Source organism: Lagopus muta, chromosome 4, assembly GCF_023343835.1.
Source record: "Lagopus muta isolate bLagMut1 chromosome 4, bLagMut1 primary, whole genome shotgun sequence".
Taxonomy (NCBI): Eukaryota; Metazoa; Chordata; class Aves; order Galliformes; family Phasianidae; genus Lagopus; species Lagopus muta.
In genome coordinates, this window is record NC_064436.1 from 30814684 (window position 1) to 30836337 (window position 21654).

Sequence of the window (21654 nt, forward strand, 5' to 3'; positions counted from 1 at the left end):
TAATAGAGGAGGACATAACTGACAAACCTATTTGTTTTTCTTTTTTGCTGTTCTGGCACCATGCTCTCAGTGTTCTTTCTTCTGTTCTCTTTTGCAGATAATAGCTCATTTTTTAACAGAACAACTGTGTCGTCAGCTGAGGGGCCATTCTATTCCTCTGCTGAGATGGTAAGTGAGGCTTCCAGGAAGGCAGGCTTTGAAAACACTGGTGTGGGGTTTGGTGGCTGTGAAAGAGATGGGGGCTAGCATCCTTCCATATCTCATACTTTCACTCTGCAGAGCAGCAGTATTGAAGCAGCAGACCAGCCACAAGAGCCAAAGAAGCAACTCTTGCTATTGGTTTTTTTTTTTTTTTTTTTAATCAACCACTAATCTCAAAATGGTGGAAATTAGAATAGGTATTTATTCTAGCAGTGCTGTTCCAACCTTCACTTTGGAACATGTCCTCCTATAACCTGGCCATTTGTGACCATGACCTTCCAGTGCACTGATGTAAAAAAAAAAAAAAAAAAAAAAAAAAAAAAAACTTGCATGGTTGAAACTGCTGGTGGCTCCTAGCTCTGCTTTCCTTCCTGTGGTATATACAGAGCCAGCAGTTTACACCTTTTATTTTTTTTTTATTTCATTTATTCTTTCCAGTGACATTGCTTTCAAGTGCAGTTTGTGGGCTTCTCTGTAGTTTGCCTGGAAATTTGCTGCCTGTTTCCCTGATGTATTTCATTTCCCCACTTTGTATTGTACTTTTCTGTCTCGGAATACACCTTTGCAAAGACAGGGACTATGTAGTTTTCAAAGGCTGTAAGGGCCATGTGTTTCTGCTGTGCCCTACAAATAGAGCAGCAATTGATCTCACATCCTCACACCAAAACTACCAATTTTCCATCAAACATCGTAAGAAATTTCTACTGCACTTCATCCTCCAGGGACTTATTGTAGTACTGCATACAGAATACCATGTGCACAACTGGATATCAGCAATTCTTTGTGCATGGCAGCCTCTTCATTGCTGTTGGAAGCTGTGTGTGCTGTCAGGAGGTGAATGGCCCTCCCTAGGGATCAGTAGGCTCCCTGTGTGCAGATTTCATTGTGGCCAGGGCAGCAATGATAGTAGAGTTGTAGCCAGCCATTCCTCTGGAAGGCCCGGTCTTCCATCCTGTTTTGTTTTTCTGGCAAGCTGTGGATGATGATGAGAAAGGACCAGATCTTGATGGGTTCGGATATTTCTGTGTTTTATGCATAGGAGGTTAAGAGGCAGAGTAGTAACTTTGTGCTGAAGCACACAGATCCTCCCTGTCTGCATTTCTTGTAGGATGTTGCTCTCTCTGTGTGGCACCAGGTAGCCTTCTCCTCCTGCTGGGCCTTTTGACATGGATGTGCTGTACATGACACTCCAAGCAACAGAAGTGAGGCACAAACCTGAAGGAAAGGGCATCCCCCAAGGTCTCTAAGGGGCTGGTAGCAGAGTGAGGAAACAGAAGCAAGGTCTTCTGATGGCCATGCTGCGCCACGTGTGCTCTTTCCTGCTCCTTGCCTTCCTGACTGCCCCACCTCTGTCAATTTGCTGTGCTTCCCTGAGCATCTGAGTTCACTGCTTCTGGAAGGGCTGCAAGTGAGGGCCTAATTGTTCAGCTGCCCGTCACACAAAATAACACTTGGGGAAGTGATGAGCAGCCCCGAGCTCTGATACAATGCCAGCCATCAGGATGCTTAAATCCACCTGTCAAGAGGAGAGTGCCAGTTGCCACTTCTGTTTCATTAACAAGAAAAACTGTTCATGTTATTTATGTATTTAGCATTTGATTTTCAGTCTCAGGAGATGGGATGCACGCATTAGAGGAAGGCAAAGAACTCAACTCAGACCTGGAGTCAAGAAAAGAACCCAACAAGTTGCGTTTCCAGACTGTCATTTGCTGGAACAGTAATCTCAGCCCTTCTCCCCCAGAGCCCTGTTTTGTGACACCATTCCTGCCACCCAGCAGGCCCAGAGGCAGCTCCCATCAGACTCAATTGTATCTCTTTGGCTGATGCTGCAAAGTGCTGGGGGTGGGGGGGAGTGTATGCTGTCCCCATATCTGAACTCTCCTGCTTTAGCCCTGATCCATGCTGGGGAAGTGAGCACCAGCTAGTCCTGGAGTCCTCCACCTATATTACATCTGCCAGTTAGCCCTTTGTTTCTGTTCTGCCTTTTGGTACAGCCAACAGTCTGAAATCCACTACCAGTCAAATGGTTGAGTGGCTGTGAACACTTCCAGGAGGGACCACTGATGCATACAGGTAGTAGATTTGAGGGAAAAGGGATACGCTATTCTTTCTGCTCTTTGGTATTCCAAACAGTAATTTTAACTATTGAAAACTCAGGAGTTTATTTCTGTAGTTTGAAAAGCAGAAGTCATAGTGGTTTAACTCCATAGCACAGATCAATACGATGGGAAAGGCATTACAACAAAGGTATGAAGACAGAAGGACTGGTACAACAGAAAGATACTACGAAGGAAGGGAAGAAGATTGCTCACCTGTATCAGAAGATTCTAGGTTTTCAGGGGAAAGCTTCCTCAAAGAAGGATTTCCAGAAAGATCCTTCCCCTGTGGCAGTCAGCTCTTAAATGGGGTCTAAGAGAGGTTGCAGCCAGGCTCCACCCCTTCTTGTCTTCACCTGTGCTCCCAGGGCTGACCGAGTCTTTTCCCCAAGTGCTCAATCAATGTGACTGTGACTCAACAGTTCCCATACAAACTCGGGGGGGGGGGGTATGCATGCAAATGCATGGTGTACAAAATTTGCCCCCAAACTTTGGGTTTTCTCATCTCCACTCACCCTCTGCTGTGGTCCAGAAGCTAACAGTCAGGGCAGACCTACAGAAACCCCACTGATGTAGGACAAATTGCTGCTGCTTCGTGCCACAGAGAGACAGATTGCTGAGAGAGCAAATGTATCATTACTTTTTCAAACAAGAACACGTAGCTGTTTTTTCTGTTGTTGTTTTCTTCTCCCTTCCACCTCCTGCTGCTATCACCATCAGCACAGTCATGCCTCAGTTTAGCTAGAGCTCCTTGAGTTCACAAAATCTGCTGAAGAAATTGTAATTTATTACATGTATCTTCAGAACGCTTGAACATCATCCCATTTTTGGAGGCACATATGATGTACTTTTTCAGTACACCCATATGAACAAGATACTAATAGGTAGGACATGAGGCCATGAAGCTTTAGTCTTCAGCAAGAATCTTAAGTATTTTGAAGACTTGGAATGTAACTTTGCTCAACTCCCTAGATGAAAATTTTCTTTCTAAGCAACAGCGTATTTTGTGTTGTACTGCTTTCTGTAAAGAACATCATTCTTCTGGTAAATTGCATGTCAGCCTGACTTGGTCTGTGTTCACGTTCATCATAATTTTTCTACAGCTAAAATATTTGGAGTAAAAGACTCTCTTCTCTCTATTTATTCACTGTGAGGTATTTTGTTGTAGTTGTTTTAATTTAAATATTAATTCCCTATGTTATGGTTCCTGGGACTATTATTTCCTTCCTCTGGGTTTTCATGCGGAAACAGAGCAGTAGAGACAATGTGATTCTAAAACTTGTCAGAATTTTTTAGGTACTTGGATTTATTTTAAACTTTCTGTGTATTAAGCATGTGTATTCTGCATTCCCAGTCTCCCTTAAGACCATGTGCTCTGTGCACACCTAGAGTAGCCTCGTGAGCTCAGTGCTTTATGCATGTTTAAATTCTTGCTCTCTTGTGGATTTGTATTTGTTCTGTCCTCCTCCACTACACTGACATTATTATGAATTATACAGGTGCAGGGGTAGGTAAAGACCCTTTCTCTGGCTCTGCTTCACCATAAGCATTAGGAAACATAATCATCTAGCATGCCCTGCACAGCTCTGGATTCCATGATGAAATACGAAATGCGAGTAGTGTCTTCCTGTCTGTGCAGTAGAAGTCATCATTAGTAATGAACTATTCAAATCAGGATGGGCTGGGGAGCCCCATAGTGGGAACTGAAATATCTCCCTGAAGCTGGCAGTGGTTGGGTTTGGTGGTCAGCCTGTACAGTGAGCGCTCATGGTTGAAAGTATGATGGAAAGGAGCTTCGTCCATCCTTTGTATATAAAGTTGCTATATGAAGAGTTGCAACAGAGAGCTTAGTTTTTGCCTTTGATTTACTACCTAAGCCAAAGGTCTTCCTTCCAAGGCCTTAGACTGTCTTAAATTCAAAGGTAACACCATCCTCTCTCTGAATTAAAATCCATTCTGCTTGCCCACAGGCACAGAAATTTTTAGCTTCTGCTCCATGCTTCCTTTAACTTTCCTACCTTTTTCCTGATGCTCTGTCCCTGTGCCTGCTCTAGCATGGGCAGCGCTTATGTGAGCATGGCTTCATGGAAATGTTCTTTTTTCTGCAGTACAACACCACCATCGACTGGTCGTCTCTGACAAAGAAGGAGTGCTTGAAATACGGAGGACACCTTGTGGGCAACAACTGTGGATATGTCCCTGACATCACCCTCATGTCTTTCATCCTCTTTTTTGGCACCTATACCTGCTCCATGGCCCTGAAGAAATTCAAGACTAGTCGCTATTTTCCAACCACTGTAAGTCTCTCCTTTCACACTAGCAGTTGGCTTCTTTACTCTTTCAGAGTGCAAAGATGAGCCATCCTTTTGGTACAGCTGTCACATGGGGACAGACGCTTTCCAGGGAAACCAGATTGTTTTTGTTGCAATAAAAACATGGTATTGGTTAACAAAGGTATATCATGGAACCAAAAGGGACAATTAATTAATATGTCAGAAAGTTTCCCTGCTTATAGCTAGAGGAGGGAGTGTTTGCTTTGTTACTGAATAAAAGTGGGTAAGCTAGTTGTCTGCACTGAAAAGGAGAACAGACACATCTTTTTTGTTACCAGCTAGCATCTGAAATAGAAATCTGCAAAAATATTGAACTCTGCTACACCCCACATCCAGTGTTACCTGTTATGCTAGGGACTCAAAACAGGAATTCCATATCTTCTCTTAAGATCAGGGATGTCCTGATAACCTTTGAACTGACTTAAACAAGGTTTTGCTCAGACTTCCAGCCAACTTATGTGCACCTCTCAGGTACATCTGCTTATACTGTCTCTGCAACTGAGCTTGCCATGACAGTTGTTAAACAAAGAATGGCAGTGGATAAAAAAACCAACAGGCCTTTTGGCTGTGAGGAGTTTACTTGAAATGTAGTGGACAAGCAGCTCTGCCCTCTCCAGGATATTCTGCCTTTGCCAGTTTCACCAGTTTTCTTCTGAAAGAAGACAGCAGGTTTCCACTTGTAGCCAAAAAGCCATGTTTGTGTAAGGCTTGTCCCCCATTTTTGGCATTCTAACACAATGGGATTTATCTTGCAAGGATTTTTACTGTTCTGTTATGTTATAACTGAACCTCTATTATTTTTAATAAAAAAAGAAATGAATTCCATCCAGCCTGAAACGCAGCTCAATTTATCTGTAACCGTGTGAACCTAGGAGGCCTAGAAGGAACGTGTACAAAAAGCTCACAGTTACAGAGAAGCACAGTGGGGCCAGCCCAGTTTAGTTTCAGGGCCCAACCAGCGGCAGCTTTACATTGCTGTATTCCATTGTTTTCATTAGAGTTGCATTCTTTAAAATACGCAGAGGATTAACTGAGATGCTCCATTTCTCTTGTTGTCTACTTGGGTTAATTTTGGGTTAATTTACTAATTGAACAAAAAGCAAAACCATTTCAAAGTCTGCAGTTCAGACAGAACATCACATCTGTCATGGAAGTTTGTTTCCCCATCTACTAAAGGGAAGTCCATGACTATTTCCATTGTCATTTCCATTTAATTTTTTTCTTCTTTTTCTCATTTTTTTTCCTAATGTGCACTGCAAAATCAGACCCCTTGAAAGAACAGTATCTGGGCATAACACAGTATTTTATACTAAAGCTTCATACCTTGGGAATCCAGAGATGATGTGAGAAGCTCAACTTGTATCAAAAAAGCAGCCTCTGTCCCTGCAGAGAAAAACACGATTATGAGAATTAGAAGGCAAACAGAGGAAATATTATTAAGTAAAGTGTAAAAATGTCATTAAGTTTTTTTTTAAGTTTCATTTATAAATATTCAATATCTGTTAATGTTGGAAGCTGACCTTAAAATCTCAGTAGTTTGGATGATCACAATGAAAACTTGCAAGATTATTTGAAAAAGAAACAAAGCTAAATTGTCTCAGAATTCTTCTCAAGATGTTAAATAGTTCTCAATGTTACTTTGGCAGTTTGACTTGCCAAAACAAGGAACCGGCAATCCTTCTCCTCAGACTTGTTTTCATATTTCCATTTAGGCTTAATTCTTTGGCTCTCAGGCAAAAAAAATGAAAGTAACAAGGCACATTTGGTTGAAATTGCATGAGACATTACAATGTAAACCCTACTTTCTACAGATGAGGAAATGATTATTTTGTATTGCCAACAAACGCATACTCGGAGTTTCACTCAGTATGTAAGACATGGATGAAGTGCTGTTTCATAGTGCTAACTAACCTTACCATGTTGACTCCTGTTTCAGGCCAGGAAGCTTATCAGTGACTTTGCCATTATCTTATCCATTTTGATTTTCTGTGGAATAGATGCCCTGGTAGGTGTGGACACACCAAAACTAATTGTGCCAAGTGAATTCAAGGTATGTAGTTGTCAACTCATTTTATGGCTTTTGGAATAGGTTCCCTTTTACCCCCAACTACCCTGTGTAAAATCAGTTGCCCTCAAAACAGGAAAGTAATTAGCTTACTACAAATGACCATTTTACTTCACTGTTATCCTTTTAACAAGCATTGTTTTGGTTGGCTGATCTCCTAAATCCTAGCTTGTCCTACCTCCTTTGGGTATAGTTTCTCATATCCAGGACTCCAAAGCTGGTGTTATATGCTCAGCCACCTCGGAGACATTTCCTTACTCAGATTCCTGGAGCCGTTTTAGAGAAACTGATCAGAGCAGCTGGCACATTACTGGCACATTCCTCATAGCTCCTCTTGTAACCTTGCTGCTAATCAGCTTGCAAAAGCTGGCCATCAATAAGCAGTTTCATTTTCAAGAACTTTTTGTTGCTTTTGATTGGGAGAATTAAATTATCACAAACTTTAAAAAGCCCTGTGCATTTATAGCATAATGATATCTGTGCTATATTGTGGCTCTAACACATGCTTTCCTTTTCTTGCCCTTTAAAGCCAACCAGTCCTGAGAGGGGCTGGTTTATCCCACCTTTTGGAGGGAACCCATGGTGGGTGTACCTGGCAGCAGCCATCCCTGCACTGCTGGTGACTATCCTCATCTTCATGGACCAGCAAATCACAGCTGTCATTGTCAACAGGAAGGAACACAAGCTCAAGGTGGGTGTGCTTCGTGACTTGCATGTATGCGAAGAGCTATCCCATGATTTTTCTGTGCTAGAGATGGAGGAGGGCCTGTGGCAGTGCTTAGCACACAGCGTGGTTTAGCATGCAAGGAAAAAGAAGGTGGGCACAGTAGATCAACCAGGTAAATATCTCACTCAAACGACAGCCTAATTGAGGGAGCATGGTGTAGCATGAGCCATAAATGGAAGAGGCAGAAATAGCTGGACAGGTGGGCTCTCCTGCCTTGCTTATACCCTTGAATATTCCCTTATGTCACCAGTTACCTGGAAAGAGGACAAAAGTTAACTGTAGGATAAATACATTGGCGTGCATAGATCTACAGAGAGTATTTGTCATAGGCAGCTCAGGCTTGTTACTGGGAGAGCCTGTGTGCCTCTGCTCCAACCTGAGCAATGACCTGATTTTTCTTTGGACAGCACTGCATTATTGTCTCCAGGCCAAAACTTCTCTGATCTAATCAAAATAGGCAAACCTTCCCAAGATCTGATAAGCCCTTGTTACTGTTCTTATTGTAAGGCAATTGCAGGTCAGTGTTGCCAGCAGTCAGCAGAACAAAGTCTCTGTTGTGGCCTTTCCTGGTCACAGCACATCAGTGTGGCTGTCAGCCACTCCAAAGGAGAGCTTTGAGTGCCAGGGTGACTGCAGGAACCCACCTTGTATGGATATGGCAAAGGGTGGCCCATGTTTGGCAGCTGTTACGTTGGTGTTATGGCACAGTAAAATACAAGAAATAAGCTGAAGAGATTGTAGGTATACCAAAGGCACAACCACAATTGGAGTTATTTAAAGCTTTATGTCTGCTGACATGTAGCAGCTCAGGATGTAGTAATGTTTTTGAAATAAACTTTCCAGACCAGCGCTATACAAGTTTTCATGCCTGTAGGGTTTTTCCCTTCCCTGCATGGTCAGTTCTGTTGAAGCACATTAAACTCCTGTAAAAGAAATCTCTCCCTTTTTTGCTAACAGAAGGCATTTCAAGTGGCTTAACCCATGACAGCAAAGGCTCACTCTAAAAGCAGGTAGTTCTGGGTCATAGTTTTGATCGCCACTTCAATATTTATACTGAGAGCTGATGGAAATGTAGCTCTTCTGTGCACTGGGCTTCTACTTGAAAAAGAGGAGGATGTTCCATATGGTCACTTTGTAGGCATTAGGCAATCAGTGTGATTTAACACTGACTTGAAAGACCAGAAGGGCACAGGAAAGGTTTGTTGTGCAGAGAAAGGAATGGTAGCTGGCTATTGTCTCATGTCATCTGGAGTTGGACAGATAAAGTTAATGCTGCGCCCACATCTTCCTCGTGGGAAGGCTAATCTTTACCCTGTCCTTGAAGCACACCATTAAGTGAAGGCACGTATGGAGGCAAGGTTCAGTACAGGTGTCTGCCTGCCTGTCAGACAGGGCAGTTGGCACAGACTTGCTTTCTGCTGGTGTCTGATTTCCTCCTGTGATGGTGGCTTTTTCTTATTGACATGGCCTCAGTTTTTGGTATGCTTTAGCTGTCATGATTTGGTCTTCTTGCTGCTTGCTTTGTCCCAGCAAAGCCGGGAAAGGCCACAAAAACCGAAGTCCCCAGGTAATGCTTTCTGAGGAAGAGGCACCCAGCCTTTTTGTTGTGAACTTCTGACTATCTGAACATAGAATCATGGAATTGTTCAGGTTGGAAAAGACCTTAAGGACTATCAAGCCCAACCACAACCTAACCATACTACCCAATTCTAACAACCCTCCACTAAATCATGTTCCTGAGCATCACATCCAAAGGGTTTTTAAACACGTCCAGAGATGGTGACTCAACCATGGGGAGGCATGGGGAGCCTATTCCAGTGCTTAACAACCCTTTCTGTAAAGAAGTTTTTCCTGATATCCAACCTAAACTTACCTTGGTGCAACTTGAGGCCATTTCCCCTCATCCTGTCACCAGTGAGAAGAGACCAACCCCACTCTCACTGTAAGCACCTTTCAGATATTGCAAGAGAACAATGAGGTCTCTCCTCAGCCGTCTTTTTCCCAGACTGAACAGCCCCAGATCTTTCAGTCTCTCCTTGTAGGGCCTGTTCTCCAAGCCCTTCACAAGCCTTGTTGCCCTTCTTTGGACCTGCTCCAGCACCTCAATGTCCTTTCTGTACTGAGGTGCCCAAAACTGAACACAGTACTCGAGGTGGGGCCTCACCAATGCTGAGTACAGGGGCAGGATTACCTCCCTACTCCTGCTCATGCTATCATCAGCACTGGGTGTACTTTTTTAGTCACAAAGTATAAACATTCCCACAAGGTACTGTTTAATATAAAAAATTGTTTCCTGCTTCCTTTCTTACAGTTGTGAGAACATGCTTTTGTTTAAATGGGGGTTCTCCAGTCCTCTCCTGCTGCTCTGCATCAAAATGTACATTGGTACACATCTACTGCAGGACCAAAGGAGGACTTTTTTTCCTGCTGCTGCCCTGTTAAAGTATTGGCAAGGTGGCACTGAGTAACCGTCTGGGTGCTGCTGGCCAGCCAAAGCAAGCAGTGAATGTATTAGGAAAACAACGACTACTATTCAAGAGGAGCTGGGTTGCTTTCCCTCTTAGGTCACCACATAGGACTGGTTCATTTGTTCTTTCCAATAAAATCAAACTGAACAAGTTTAAAAAAAGGTTAATCTTTAAAACATCAAACTGTAAAGAATTCTTTGGTGTTTTTCTGAAGATCCTATTCTTTGATGTCTTGTTTGTTTTTTTTGCTTCTTCTCTTGGCATTTGTGACTGGTGCATTTTCTGTTTGTCCCCTAATGTATTTTAAAAAAAAAGATTAATAATAGGAGTGTACTGGATTTGGAGAAAGCTTTTTGGGGGTGAATTCACCCAGTGTTTTGCTAGCAGGTGCTGCTGTCTGCCTCTGACAGAAACTTCTGTTTACAATATCAGTTTCCACTGGAGTTTCTCTTCAGATCAGTCTGAAGAACAAAGGTTTCTAAAAAGAATCAAAAAATGAGGGCAGCTTTCTCATTTTGATGGGTTATGAGTCCCATGAGCTGCTCTTGTCAGTATGCCCCAGAAAGCATAGTTGGAAAGTACCTTCAGTACCCAGCAAAATCAGCATTGCTCAGACTGACCATGAAGTCCTGACTGAGTTTCTGCAGTTGCGTTGTATCCTAAATATAGGAGTTGATATCTTGCTCTGAGATAGGAGATGGTAAATGCTACCTTTTTGGCAGGCACCATATATCTCTAAGCTTGCTTTCAGGTAAGCTTCATTAAGTCATTGCATTGAGTTATTTTACAACAGCTGCCTCATAAAATAAGGCTTCTGTCTGGTTTTGTGAAAAGTTGGTTTGGGTGTTAAAAGCTCTGTGCATATCCATGCTGTCACACAAATGTGAGATGACTTGGCACACAAAAGTGCTGTTGTAGTTCCCGATGCCAAATGAAATAGCCCTTGAAATGGAAGGAGCTGTTGTACTTGGAAGAAAACGTGAGGCCTGGGAAAGGGATTGTGAACAACTTCATTCTCCATTATACAGAAGAATTTCTGACTTTCAGAAGAGTACCTCAAGTCCAACTAAAGATAACAAACACTGTTTGTGTGCCAGTCTTTGCAAATCAGGATATGAGAGAAGAGAGAAACCAAGTGAAGTGAGCAAAGCAAAAGCAGCTGGATGGGGATTTCACACCTTGCACAGTCCAGAATGACATGTCCCTTTCCTCGCACCAGTACCTGGGTCAGCATTTCTCCCCCTCCATCATCAGTGGTTGTTGACTCCACTCTGACAGTGATGTTTGTGTGGAGAGCTAGACTCATATGAACACACGGTGAAAATTCTGGCTTCCCACAATGTCAAAAGAAGTCCTGTGCACTTGTAGCAGATCAGCAGGATAACTGCTCACACCATGTAAACTGCTCACTTGTTTACAGACTGCCCTTCCGCGTTCTTGCCCTGTCCAAACTCTCTTGTTTCTCTATCTGTCTCATGCTCTGAAAATGTGTTCTAGTTCTGGTTTTGCACACACTGTGGAGTCAGCAGGGAGTTGGAATAGTGTTGGGTATTTGGTTTCTTGTCACTGTGTCATTAAATGTAAAAAAAAATAAAAATCTGGGAAAGCTTAACTTGTAAAAATAGCATATATCGTGTGTGTTTCCAGCTTTTGGTGGCTTTTTTTTTTGTTAGAGGCAATATAGAGCTCCTTCAGGTTACTGTAAACACATTGTAATCAAGATATACATATATTTTGAGAACTTGCTTATACTGTCTACAAGGTAAGACGTAACTCACCTAATACTTCCCAGTGAACACAACCTCTCTACAGTCATATTTAACTCGTAGTCTGCTGTGTAGAGTAGCACTGTACTGAACTACTTGACTGGCTGCAGGGCTTATCTTGCACCAACCCAACCTCCAAACACTGCACAGTGCTTGGTCTTTTGCCGGACTGCTTGCATGTCTGCTACTTTCTTATACTTACTGCTTAACCTCATTATATTGTTTTCAAAACTTGCCAGAACAGTATCATATACCTGCTTCCCCTGCTGAAGCAGGAGTTCATCCTTTATGTAGCAGTGTGACCCACTCTGCGAATTGCTTGTGAAAACTTCTGTCTCTTAGAGCAGCCAAGCAGTTCACTAAAGATACAGCTGAAGGAAATGCTGCTTGGTTGGTGTGCCTCTGCCCCGTGCCAGAACCTTGGCTAGTCCTTATGCATTTAGAATAATTAAAGCTAAGGCTGTCTGTCTCCCTTCACAGAAAGGTGCTGGATATCATTTGGATTTGTTCTGGGTGGCCATTCTGATGATTATCTGCTCCTTTATGGGTCTGCCCTGGTATGTGGCTGCGACTGTGATCTCCATTGCTCATATTGACAGCTTGAAGATGGAGACTGAAACTTCAGCCCCTGGAGAACAGCCCAAGTTTTTGGGAGTGAGGTATGTCAAACCAAATAGACCTTTATTACCTTGTTTGCCTGCAGAGATCAGTTTGTACTATAAGTGGTCGTGCGTTGAACAGAGCATGTGTAGAAGTTCAGGGGGAAATAGCTCTTAGATTTGCAGTAAATCTTCAGATCAGCTGTGCTTCCTTACAGCTTTTTTTTTTCCTGCCTTCAGAGGATATATCCTCTTAGTTAGACGCTTATCTGGCATAATCCTTCTGCAGATACTCTTTCTTGAAAAGGAAGAAAACCATTCTACCATGTGTGTGTCTGTGAACAGAGCGAGGGCAAGTGAAGGGAGGAAGAAAAGGGAACTTAATTTCAGAGTTGCGATAATTTTTGTCTACTTTGGGCATGCACACTGAAGCCACCTCTAACTACACAACGCTTTATGGTCTGGTGTCATCGGGGCTCTGCAGTGTTTTCATGAAGAATCTCCTACATCCTTCTTTGTGTTTCCCAACCTGACTATGAGATTCAGCAGTTTTCCAGTGTCTGAGAAAGAAGACGTATTTACTTCAGATGTCTTTATCCATGGAAACTAGACAGGAGTTTGCTAGCAAATGTAGTGGTAAAAGACTTAAACTTGTTGTGGCTAAAGCAATCTATTCTATTAATTCAAACCATTTGTTCTGTATTTGGTTGCCCTTAATTAAGTGGCCTGAAGTGCTTTCCACAGGAGCAGCAGCACTCCTGGAAATCACTTAGTTAGGCAAATAATAGAAACTTAATGGCCTAACTTTAAGTACTCAGAAATACTATTTGCAAAAGCATTTTCAGATGCAGGGAGCAGTTGTGGGTGCCTCTTAAGTCAAATGTCCAGCACCCCATGAAGTCCTGGACCAGGGGATTGTGAACTCCCTTTGTACGTGGTGTGCAGAGCAGTGTACAGTACGGTGAGAAACAGCATTTATCTGTCGGAATACTGTGACCAAGCTTTGAAATATGTTGCTAATTTAAGAGTGGAGAGCTAATGATTTATTACCTATTTGCATGTTGTGAAAGCTGCCGTGCAGAGAATCTGGTTTGCTGGTTAACAGTTTCTAATGTTTAACATTTAAACACACTCCTCATTATTTGGTAGCAGCACTCTGCTGATCCACAAACAATGGAGCTAGGGAAACAAGCAAACATACAAAAACTGATTTGGTGCTTGAAAAAAGATCTGTATGAGGCTTGGTCATGATAAAGATGCCTGCCTGAAGGTGTTGGCTTGTTATTGTCAGTCAGCTTTGAAAATGTGGCTGCAAAAAATGAGTTGCCAGAATTTACATAGGTTTTGAATGCTCTAAGAAGGGAACAAAACTAGAAATAAAGCTGAAAACATACTGCTAACCTAATGCTTTTCTTCCAGGGAGCAGAGAGTCACTGGAGTCATTGTTTTCATTCTGACTGGTGTGTCTGTCTTTATGGCTCCTATCTTGAAGGTAAGCACGTAATCTTTTCTGCTTCCTTCTGCTCACAGAAGTGCAAGCAAGTGGCCAGGACCACAACTGTCACACCATTTCTGTGCTTCTAAAAAGGCTCATAGCTGAAGAATGGAAAAGTATTGAGAATCACTGATGCAACTCTTCAATTTAATGAAAGCTTAAATGTAAATTTTTGGAAGGAAAAAAATAATGTATCTGTGGTGGTGTGCTATAAATATATAGAATAGTACCAAGGTTCAGGGCTGTTGGTTTTGAGGGCTGTGATTTTAATTTAGGATTTTTTGTCCGTGTGCATGGTAAAGTTTTCTTTTATGATGTTATTCTCCTGCTGTGCTTGTGTTGTTAGGAAAGCATATTGCAGATAAACTTTGAGACCCTACTGATGACATCATGGAAGGTTGGTTGGCAGTGAAGCACAGTTGCTGTGTGAAAGACAGATTAACAGATGAATATGTAATCCAGAAAAGTACATTTGCATGTACACGTGTGTGCACATAGTAAAATATACACACAGGCACAAACCCAGGCGTTTATGTACTGGCTTTGTTCCTTTGCACAGAGCTCTGTATGCTGAGCTGCTGCGAGGTGCAGGAATGCAACTTCACAGCACCTTCTTTCAGGACACATTTACTCGCAGGAGGCCTCCAGGAGCCTTAAAACAGTTTTGTTTTATAGCTCCAGAAGAAGCTGTCAAGTGCAGAATTAAGAGTGCTTCTACAACATGTGTCAGAGGGAGGGACTGGGCTGAAGTTCCTACTTTTGGAGGGAGTAATGCAGCCTGCAGATATCTCTCACTTTCTCATTTACCCTGAAGCCTAGCTGTTTCTAGAGGAGGAAATAAGTTCTGTGGTACAAGTTGTCAGAACCAGATTTTCAGGATCTTCTACACGTGGATGATGAAAATCTTCATCTGGTATTTTACTCATGGGGCATGTGTGTGCCCACTGGAAGGAAGTAACTTTGATGAGAGAGAATATGCAGAACTGATGGCAATGAACACAGCCTACAGCAGATAGTATTACTCCATAGATAAAGTTCTGGCCAAAAATCTTTGGGACTGTTGCCACTGCCTTCGTAGAGCAGGAATTTTGCCCTGCCTATTAGGGCTGCCAAGGCATGCACCTCAGCAGTGTATAGCTCCTGCAGCTTGCCCTGCTTTTAAAAAGAGCCAGCACAACAATCAAATTTCCATTCTTTTAGGCTGAATCCTCCTAAAAGAGCACTCCTCTTCTTGCTCAAAAGCAATGCCCAGCTTGGCAGCACAGAAAATATGTTTCTGTAGAAAGCAGTGCAATAAAATGTGATTTCTTAATTTCCTGATCTTTTCTTACTGTGATTTTACTGAAGTCTGTGGATACTTGTGCTGCTCACGTACCATTTAATCTAGATAGGCAGCTATTTTCCAAGAGCTGAGATTTATTGGCACAGAACCACAAAGAAATGCATCCTCGGTGCATCAAATCACAGGATGAAACTAGAAAACGTGCTTATCTGTTCCTTGTGCAGGATACTGCCTGTTCCTGGGATGGCTTAAGTGGTGCTGCGTGCAGGCACACTGTTAGTTCGTGTGACCTTTCCTTGCAAGATCTCTCTTCCTCTATTCTGAAGGCTCTGTTATTTCCCCTGCTCTTGCTTCCCTCATTGTTCTTCTCAGCTTTTCCAAAGAATGTGTATGGGCAAGATCCTCACAGGAGGATGTCTGAGGATAAATTGGCGTGCTCCTTGCCCACGTGCCAATAGGAATTAGCTGGCAGTGTTTCAGGACCTTCAACAAACTCCAGTGGTAGGGTCTCCTGCAACTGCTTTGCAGAATGTATTGCAGAACATTTGACCCTTCTCACGCCAGCAGCAAATTGAACACTAATGCTCCCCAACTCAATAAAACAGGGAATTTGCAGAATAATCCCATTCTTGTTTTTTGAGGGTGTTGTGTTTGTGCTGTTTTTGAATGTCACTCATCTTTCCAGCTCAGCTATGGCAGACCTCATCCAAAACATCCTCTACCCTGCTAAGAGAATGACAGGCACTTTCCTATAAATACATTCTTAATTTTGTTGGCTAGCAGCAGGTTTGTTCCGAGTGCCCATGCCAGCAACCCCATAGCCAGTGAATACTTTGCCAAAACATAATCTTCCAAAATGAAAGCACTGCTTGCTACTCTGGAGGATAATGTGCTGAAGTTTCTCTTACAAATGATTTACAGGATTAATTATAATGGAATGGTGAAATAATATTTAGACATATTTCTTTTATTTAAAAAAAAAAAAAAGAGGGAGAAAAAGTGGGAGAAAAGAAAGCAAGGTAAGTGAACTAGAAAGCCAAACTCATAAAGCCTCCTGCTCACCTTGCTGGAGGAGATACTGACTTATCTAATCCCTCAGATCTAGTGAGGATATTGAATCCCTTGGGTACTCATAACTGTGAACCACACACTGACTCCTCGTCCTTCCCCAGTAGGAGGGACAAACAGTACGGCAATAAAAAGATAAAGCAGCAGTCAAGGAGCTTGAAGGAGATGAGAGGGAGTGAGACAAGGAAGGAACATAGGCAGTGATGCTTTGATCTTTGAGGACGTGGTACGCATGGCACTGGCGTCTTTAGTGAAGTGAAATGCATGCATTCAGGATCAAGGCCTCCACAGAAATTTGCACAGTGCTGTGTTTATTACCTAGTAAACGATTAATGATGTAGTGGAGAACGCAATAAACAGACATTATTCGCCACTTTAATGAGTTACATAAACAGGTTGAAAAACAAACATTCCTACTATGTTAGTCCAGGTGACGCTCTGAGCAGGGAGACTTTGGTTGTGCTGCACTTGGCATTCTGTGGCAGCTGCCTGTCAGTACATGAAGGCTTCCCTCACTCTGAGCAGACAGCTGCAGAGCCCCTTCTGCTCTTTTTGGGTTGAAATAAGTGTGGCACAACGGCTTTTATTCAGATCTTGTTTGATTTGTGCCCAAGTATTTCCATTCACGTGCCACACTCATTGCACACAATTTTGTTAGTCAAAAAGAGCACTCTCCCTTTTTTAGCTACTGTGCAATTGTTTTTGCCTTTGCAGAAGGCTCTTCTGTGCTTTGGGTTGGAGGACCAGCTATTTTTTTCGGGGAAGCGTGTGTGTTGCTAGCATATGCAGGAATCTGCTGTAGACAAAGGGTTTCTCCTCTGCAGCTGCCTGGATTAGTGCAGACACTGGCTGATGTAGCTGGGCTGGTCCTGTGGCACAGGAGGGGAAGTTTTTAAAGTCGCATTTGCTGAAGTGGGCAGGAAGGTGGAGTTACCAATGGCTGCTCTTGCATTAAACCTTGCAAGGCACCTAGAGATGGGGCTGCACCCCTGCATATCCACTGCTTTTGAGCCTTCTTTATTTCCAAAGGATGCTGTTTCCACCTGCATGTGACCAGTGCGTAACACTTGAAGGAGTAGAAATCGTTGTTTGAAAAACCAATTTCTGGAAGAATGTAACTTATTGTCCATTATTTATTAATTGTAGCAGATTAGTCTGATTTAAAGATTGAGCACTTAGAGATTCACTTTGCATGACTATAATTGCTCATCTGGGATTCAAGGGATCAGCCCTTCTGGAAATACTTCCACTGTGTATTACGTTGGATGTGTAATAGGATCCATGATGCGTTTTCTTCCTCTGTTTTTCTACCTTCTGCTTTCAGTCTCATTAGAAACTATGAGGTGAAAAGTAGTTTGGAATTTACTGGAATGTTTTATCCCACCTCTTTTTAAATTTGATGGCTAACTGTGGCACTATCTGTCCTTGTTTCTTCTGTTTCTTGGGGAGACTTCCAAGTTGCACTGAAATGGAAGAGAACAGGGCTCACTCAGCCTCTGCCCTGTTATCCAGATGTTCTTTCAACTCTCAAAATACAGCAGAAAGATTGTGCCTGTTACTGTACATTACTGATTCAAAAGTACAGTTCAGATCTGTCATGAGTCGGGGATTGTGCCTCCCTGAGCACTAACATTGTGTCACATATGGAGGCGACTAACTTTGTTTCTCCTGCTCTTTTCCCCCGCAGTTCATTCCTATGCCTGTGCTCTATGGTGTCTTCCTGTACATGGGTGTTGCGTCCCTCAATGGCGTGCAGGTAAGCTTCCGCAGCGCCCAAGGCTGCTCTGGCATCTGTGAGCAGACTTCCCACAGGACCTTGCCCAGAAAATGGTAATCATTAATTATTACAAGGCTTCTCTTAGGACTTTCTGGCCTTCCTCTTCTCCTCCGTCACCTCATTTGTTTCCAAAGAAACCCAAGCAGGGCAGGAACTATTTACAAATATTGCCACACACTGGCTGTTCTTGAGAATGACACTAAAGGAAAGAAATTTGCTCAGCAGGAGAGCAGCCAACTCTTGGCCCCATAAGCAATGATGGGGGCCTATGTGAAGACCCGGGATCCTTCTTCACCCCCAATATGCTGATACAGAGGACAGGGTGTGCTTACAAAGGCTCTAGGCTCACTTCTGAGATAGTTTGGGTCCTTTACTGGGGTATCTGTTACAGAGTGAAGAAAAACAAGAGAACATGATTTATGACGGTGGCATTATTCCGCAATGTTAACAAGTGGGAACATTGCTGTTTGCTATGGAAGGGAAGCCAAGCCCCCTTTCTTTGTCACTGGGGAAATATTACGTAAGGAGCCTTTCTCACAGTGCACTATCTTTAATTGGCGCTAGGAAGCTGGAAGTGTTTTTGTTGCTTTCTGGCACCCTATTAATTGTAGCCTTTCTTTCTAGTGTTTAGTTGTGCTCTAATGGGGAAAGACTCTGTGTTCTGTGAGTACCATGAGAGTTTATTTGGGTATTCTTTAAAATGGCCCAGGCTTTCATTCACTGGTTTGAGATAAATCTGGTCTCAGAAATGGGCAACAGGCCCAAGTTCTGGTAAGAGACAACGGGGGGATTGTAATATTCGCCTTGGGCTGGTTCTCCTGGAGGGGATTTCCCCTGCTTTCTGGCACAGGTGGTCACTGAACTGTGCGCTTACTTATTTTCCCCGATCAAGGATGTTTTTCACTTAGTGAGAACTCTCCATTTTGGTTTAACTCCAAGTCCACCAGTCCAGCATGGGCAAGGGACACTGCCTGAAAAGCTGCCCATCTTCTTCAGTTGGGTGCATTCTATTCTCTGTTAACATGATGTCTGCCCTCACCTCTGCTGACCTCTGCTTGCAGTTAATTTGACAAAGGCACTACTTTTAAATACCAAATGTCTTTATAGCATTCCTGGCAGGAACAGGGAAGTTAAAAGAAGTAATCCAAGCATTAATGCTGGCCGTAGTCAGGACATTCAACAGAAAATTTCCTCTGTCTCCAGCTACAGCAGATCAGCCTAGTTCTTTTGAAGCCAGCAGAGCTATTTCCACTGACACCTAAGTTTTTTGGTTTAAATATTAATCATCAGATTACATGGAGTCCTGCTCCCTAAAATAAAAGCACCTTAAGGCCTTGCTTTGACAAATGCTTCATTTCTGTTTCTGTGTAGGTGCCAAATGTGGGTGTGGAAGCTTAACTTCAGCTTAACTTCAATTGCCCACTGCATTAAGCAATAATTGCTCAATATAGAGGAACCATGCTGCCTTCTATGCTGTGCTATGTGTATGGAAGGAAAGCAAGTCGATTCAAGATCTCACTTAATAGTTTATTTATGCAATTGTCTCACTTCCTTGTTTATCCTGTGTTTCATTTATATGTATGTTGCTTTTCCATTTTCCATCCAGTTCATGGATCGTCTGAAGCTGCTCTTGATGCCTCTAAAGCACCAGCCTGATTTTATCTATCTGCGTCACGTCCCGCTGCGCAGAGTCCATCTGTTCACGTTTCTGCAGGTGGTTTGCTTAGCCCTACTCTGGATTCTCAAGTCAACTGTGGCTGCTATCATATTCCCTGTCATGGTAGGTGATATTCTCCTTTGCCTTTTCCAGTCACACCTCTGTTCCGTAGCCTGGGCCTTCCACGCATGGGCATACTCTCCCACAAACCATGCAAATCAAATCCTCTCACTGTAAAAGCCCTACCTTAGAACTCCACTTAGAGCTCCATTCATTGTGCTGATGTAAGATTACACAGGGTGAATGTTCCCCACATTCTCTCAGGTGCTGTGGCTGCCTTTACATAAATGCTCTGGAGGGGAAAGCAAGCTTCAGAAGTTAATTTTTTGCCAGATAGGTGCAGTTGGTTTTGACCGCTCCTGGCTGCCAAGGTTAGATTTGCTGTGTTTTCTCCTTGACCTGCATGAATGAATGAGTGCAGAGTTTTCCTATTTCAGTCCACACTAAGTACTGTACAGAAAATGTCTCCCATACTTTTCAGTAACACAAATTGAGAAAGGCAAATGAAGTGGTAAGGCTGATCTCACTGCTCAGAGAAACGCCAAGTGGAGAGAAGGATTCGCATAATCAAGAGTGAGGAAGGGATTCTCTTTTTCTTGGAAATTGAGTAAAAGGGCAAGGATGTTGATTCACGTTTCACATCTGAGATTGCTAAAAATATCTATAGGATGCACGTTATCTTTCTAACAATGCCTGTCAGAATCATGTTAAAAACATTTTTTGGATCCTGAATTATAAATAATTCATCACACAATTATTTCATAAAGACACACTGTGCAGTCAGTCTGATACGGTATTTCTACATCAAGGAAGGGGAACAGCTACCTGTGCAATAAGATGATTACTACTCCTAGAGACACAGTTGGGTGCACATGCCAAATAAGAAATAAACAAGTGGTAAGGGGAATTAGCACATACACTTGGCACGAGGCTCCAAACCAGGCCAAGTTCCAAAACATGCAGCCATTTACATTGATCACTGGAGTAGTTTATGTACATAGTATGGGAGCACAGAGCAGACCCTTCTCTGCCTCCATACCCCTCCTGTGACTCAGCTAATGTAGTAATTTTATGTAATTTTACAGACAAATGGATCCAGTGTGGCCATAGCAGCATGCCAAGAGACCGTCTCTCTTGGAAATGGGTCAGAATGCTGTAAAATCAACGCTGTATGAAACTTGCTTATTACATATTGGCCCAATCTCCCCTAGTTTCAGGTTTATTAATGAGTAAAATCTCAGTTGTGGGTGCAGTTACAAAACTCCAGTGCTTATTTAAGAAAGCAAAATGAAGGAAAGCAGGAAACAAAACAAAGGCATTTATTCTCTGATGCTAGTGAAATGAGAAAGGCTGATTCAAGTGAAAAAAGTAAAACATACAAATATTTTTGCTAGGACATATACAAATATATAAAGATATTAAAAGCAGTTTCCAGTGGCATGCTCATTTTCCATTGCATTCTCGTGGCTGTATCGTATTGTTGAATGCTGAATTTAAGATCTGAAGATTTCCTCTTTGTCCATAAGAGAATCTTCACGTTTGCTGAAGTTTGTTATACTTACAGATGTGACTGGATCTAATGATAAAACCTCAGTTTTTACACTTGAGAACAAGAAGACTATTAGCTTACAACCTGACTGTGAAGACCTAACCAACAGCCAGCCCCCTGCTTATTTGTAGAGAAAGTACTTTTAATAAAGAGGGAATTTATAGTGAAATAATGATGGGTGCTTCCATGGCATCTTTCCACTCCCTGAGTAATTTTTCACTTCTGAACCCCACTTAAATTATAGTCAAAGTTTGAGATCCATTTTGAGGGATAATTTCTGCCATTGATCTTCATCAGTTGGAGCAAACTGTTGTCTTAAAATCTGTCTCCTGTTGCTAGGAATAGATGACATCTTTTTATAACCAAGTTGAGCTTTCGTTCTGCATTGCACCCTTTAGTAGAGTGTACGTGTAATCTTGGTATGCATCTGTTGGTGATGCTAAATTTCAGCATAGATGTAGACACCCATTTCAGACATGTCCCTTACTTTTTTCCCCAGTGCTTTAGAGTG

General features: G+C 42.5%; 1 protein-coding gene across 4 annotated transcripts in view; it reads left to right on the top strand.

The window, feature by feature from the left end:
• The window catches only part of SLC4A4 (solute carrier family 4 member 4), a 230637-nt gene that overhangs the window by 196027 nt on the left and 12956 nt on the right, over positions 1-21654 (top strand). For all 4 annotated transcript variants that reach the window (XM_048942693.1, XM_048942694.1, XM_048942695.1 and 1 more), the window contains 8 exons: positions 98-168; positions 4406-4594; positions 6567-6680; positions 7225-7386; positions 12137-12315; positions 13675-13747; positions 17788-17856; positions 19484-19657. In XM_048942693.1, the coding sequence (XP_048798650.1) occupies positions 98-168; positions 4406-4594; positions 6567-6680; positions 7225-7386; positions 12137-12315; positions 13675-13747; positions 17788-17856; positions 19484-19657 (1031 nt within the window). The remainder of the gene's footprint in view (positions 1-97; positions 169-4405; positions 4595-6566; positions 6681-7224; positions 7387-12136; positions 12316-13674; positions 13748-17787; positions 17857-19483; positions 19658-21654) is intronic.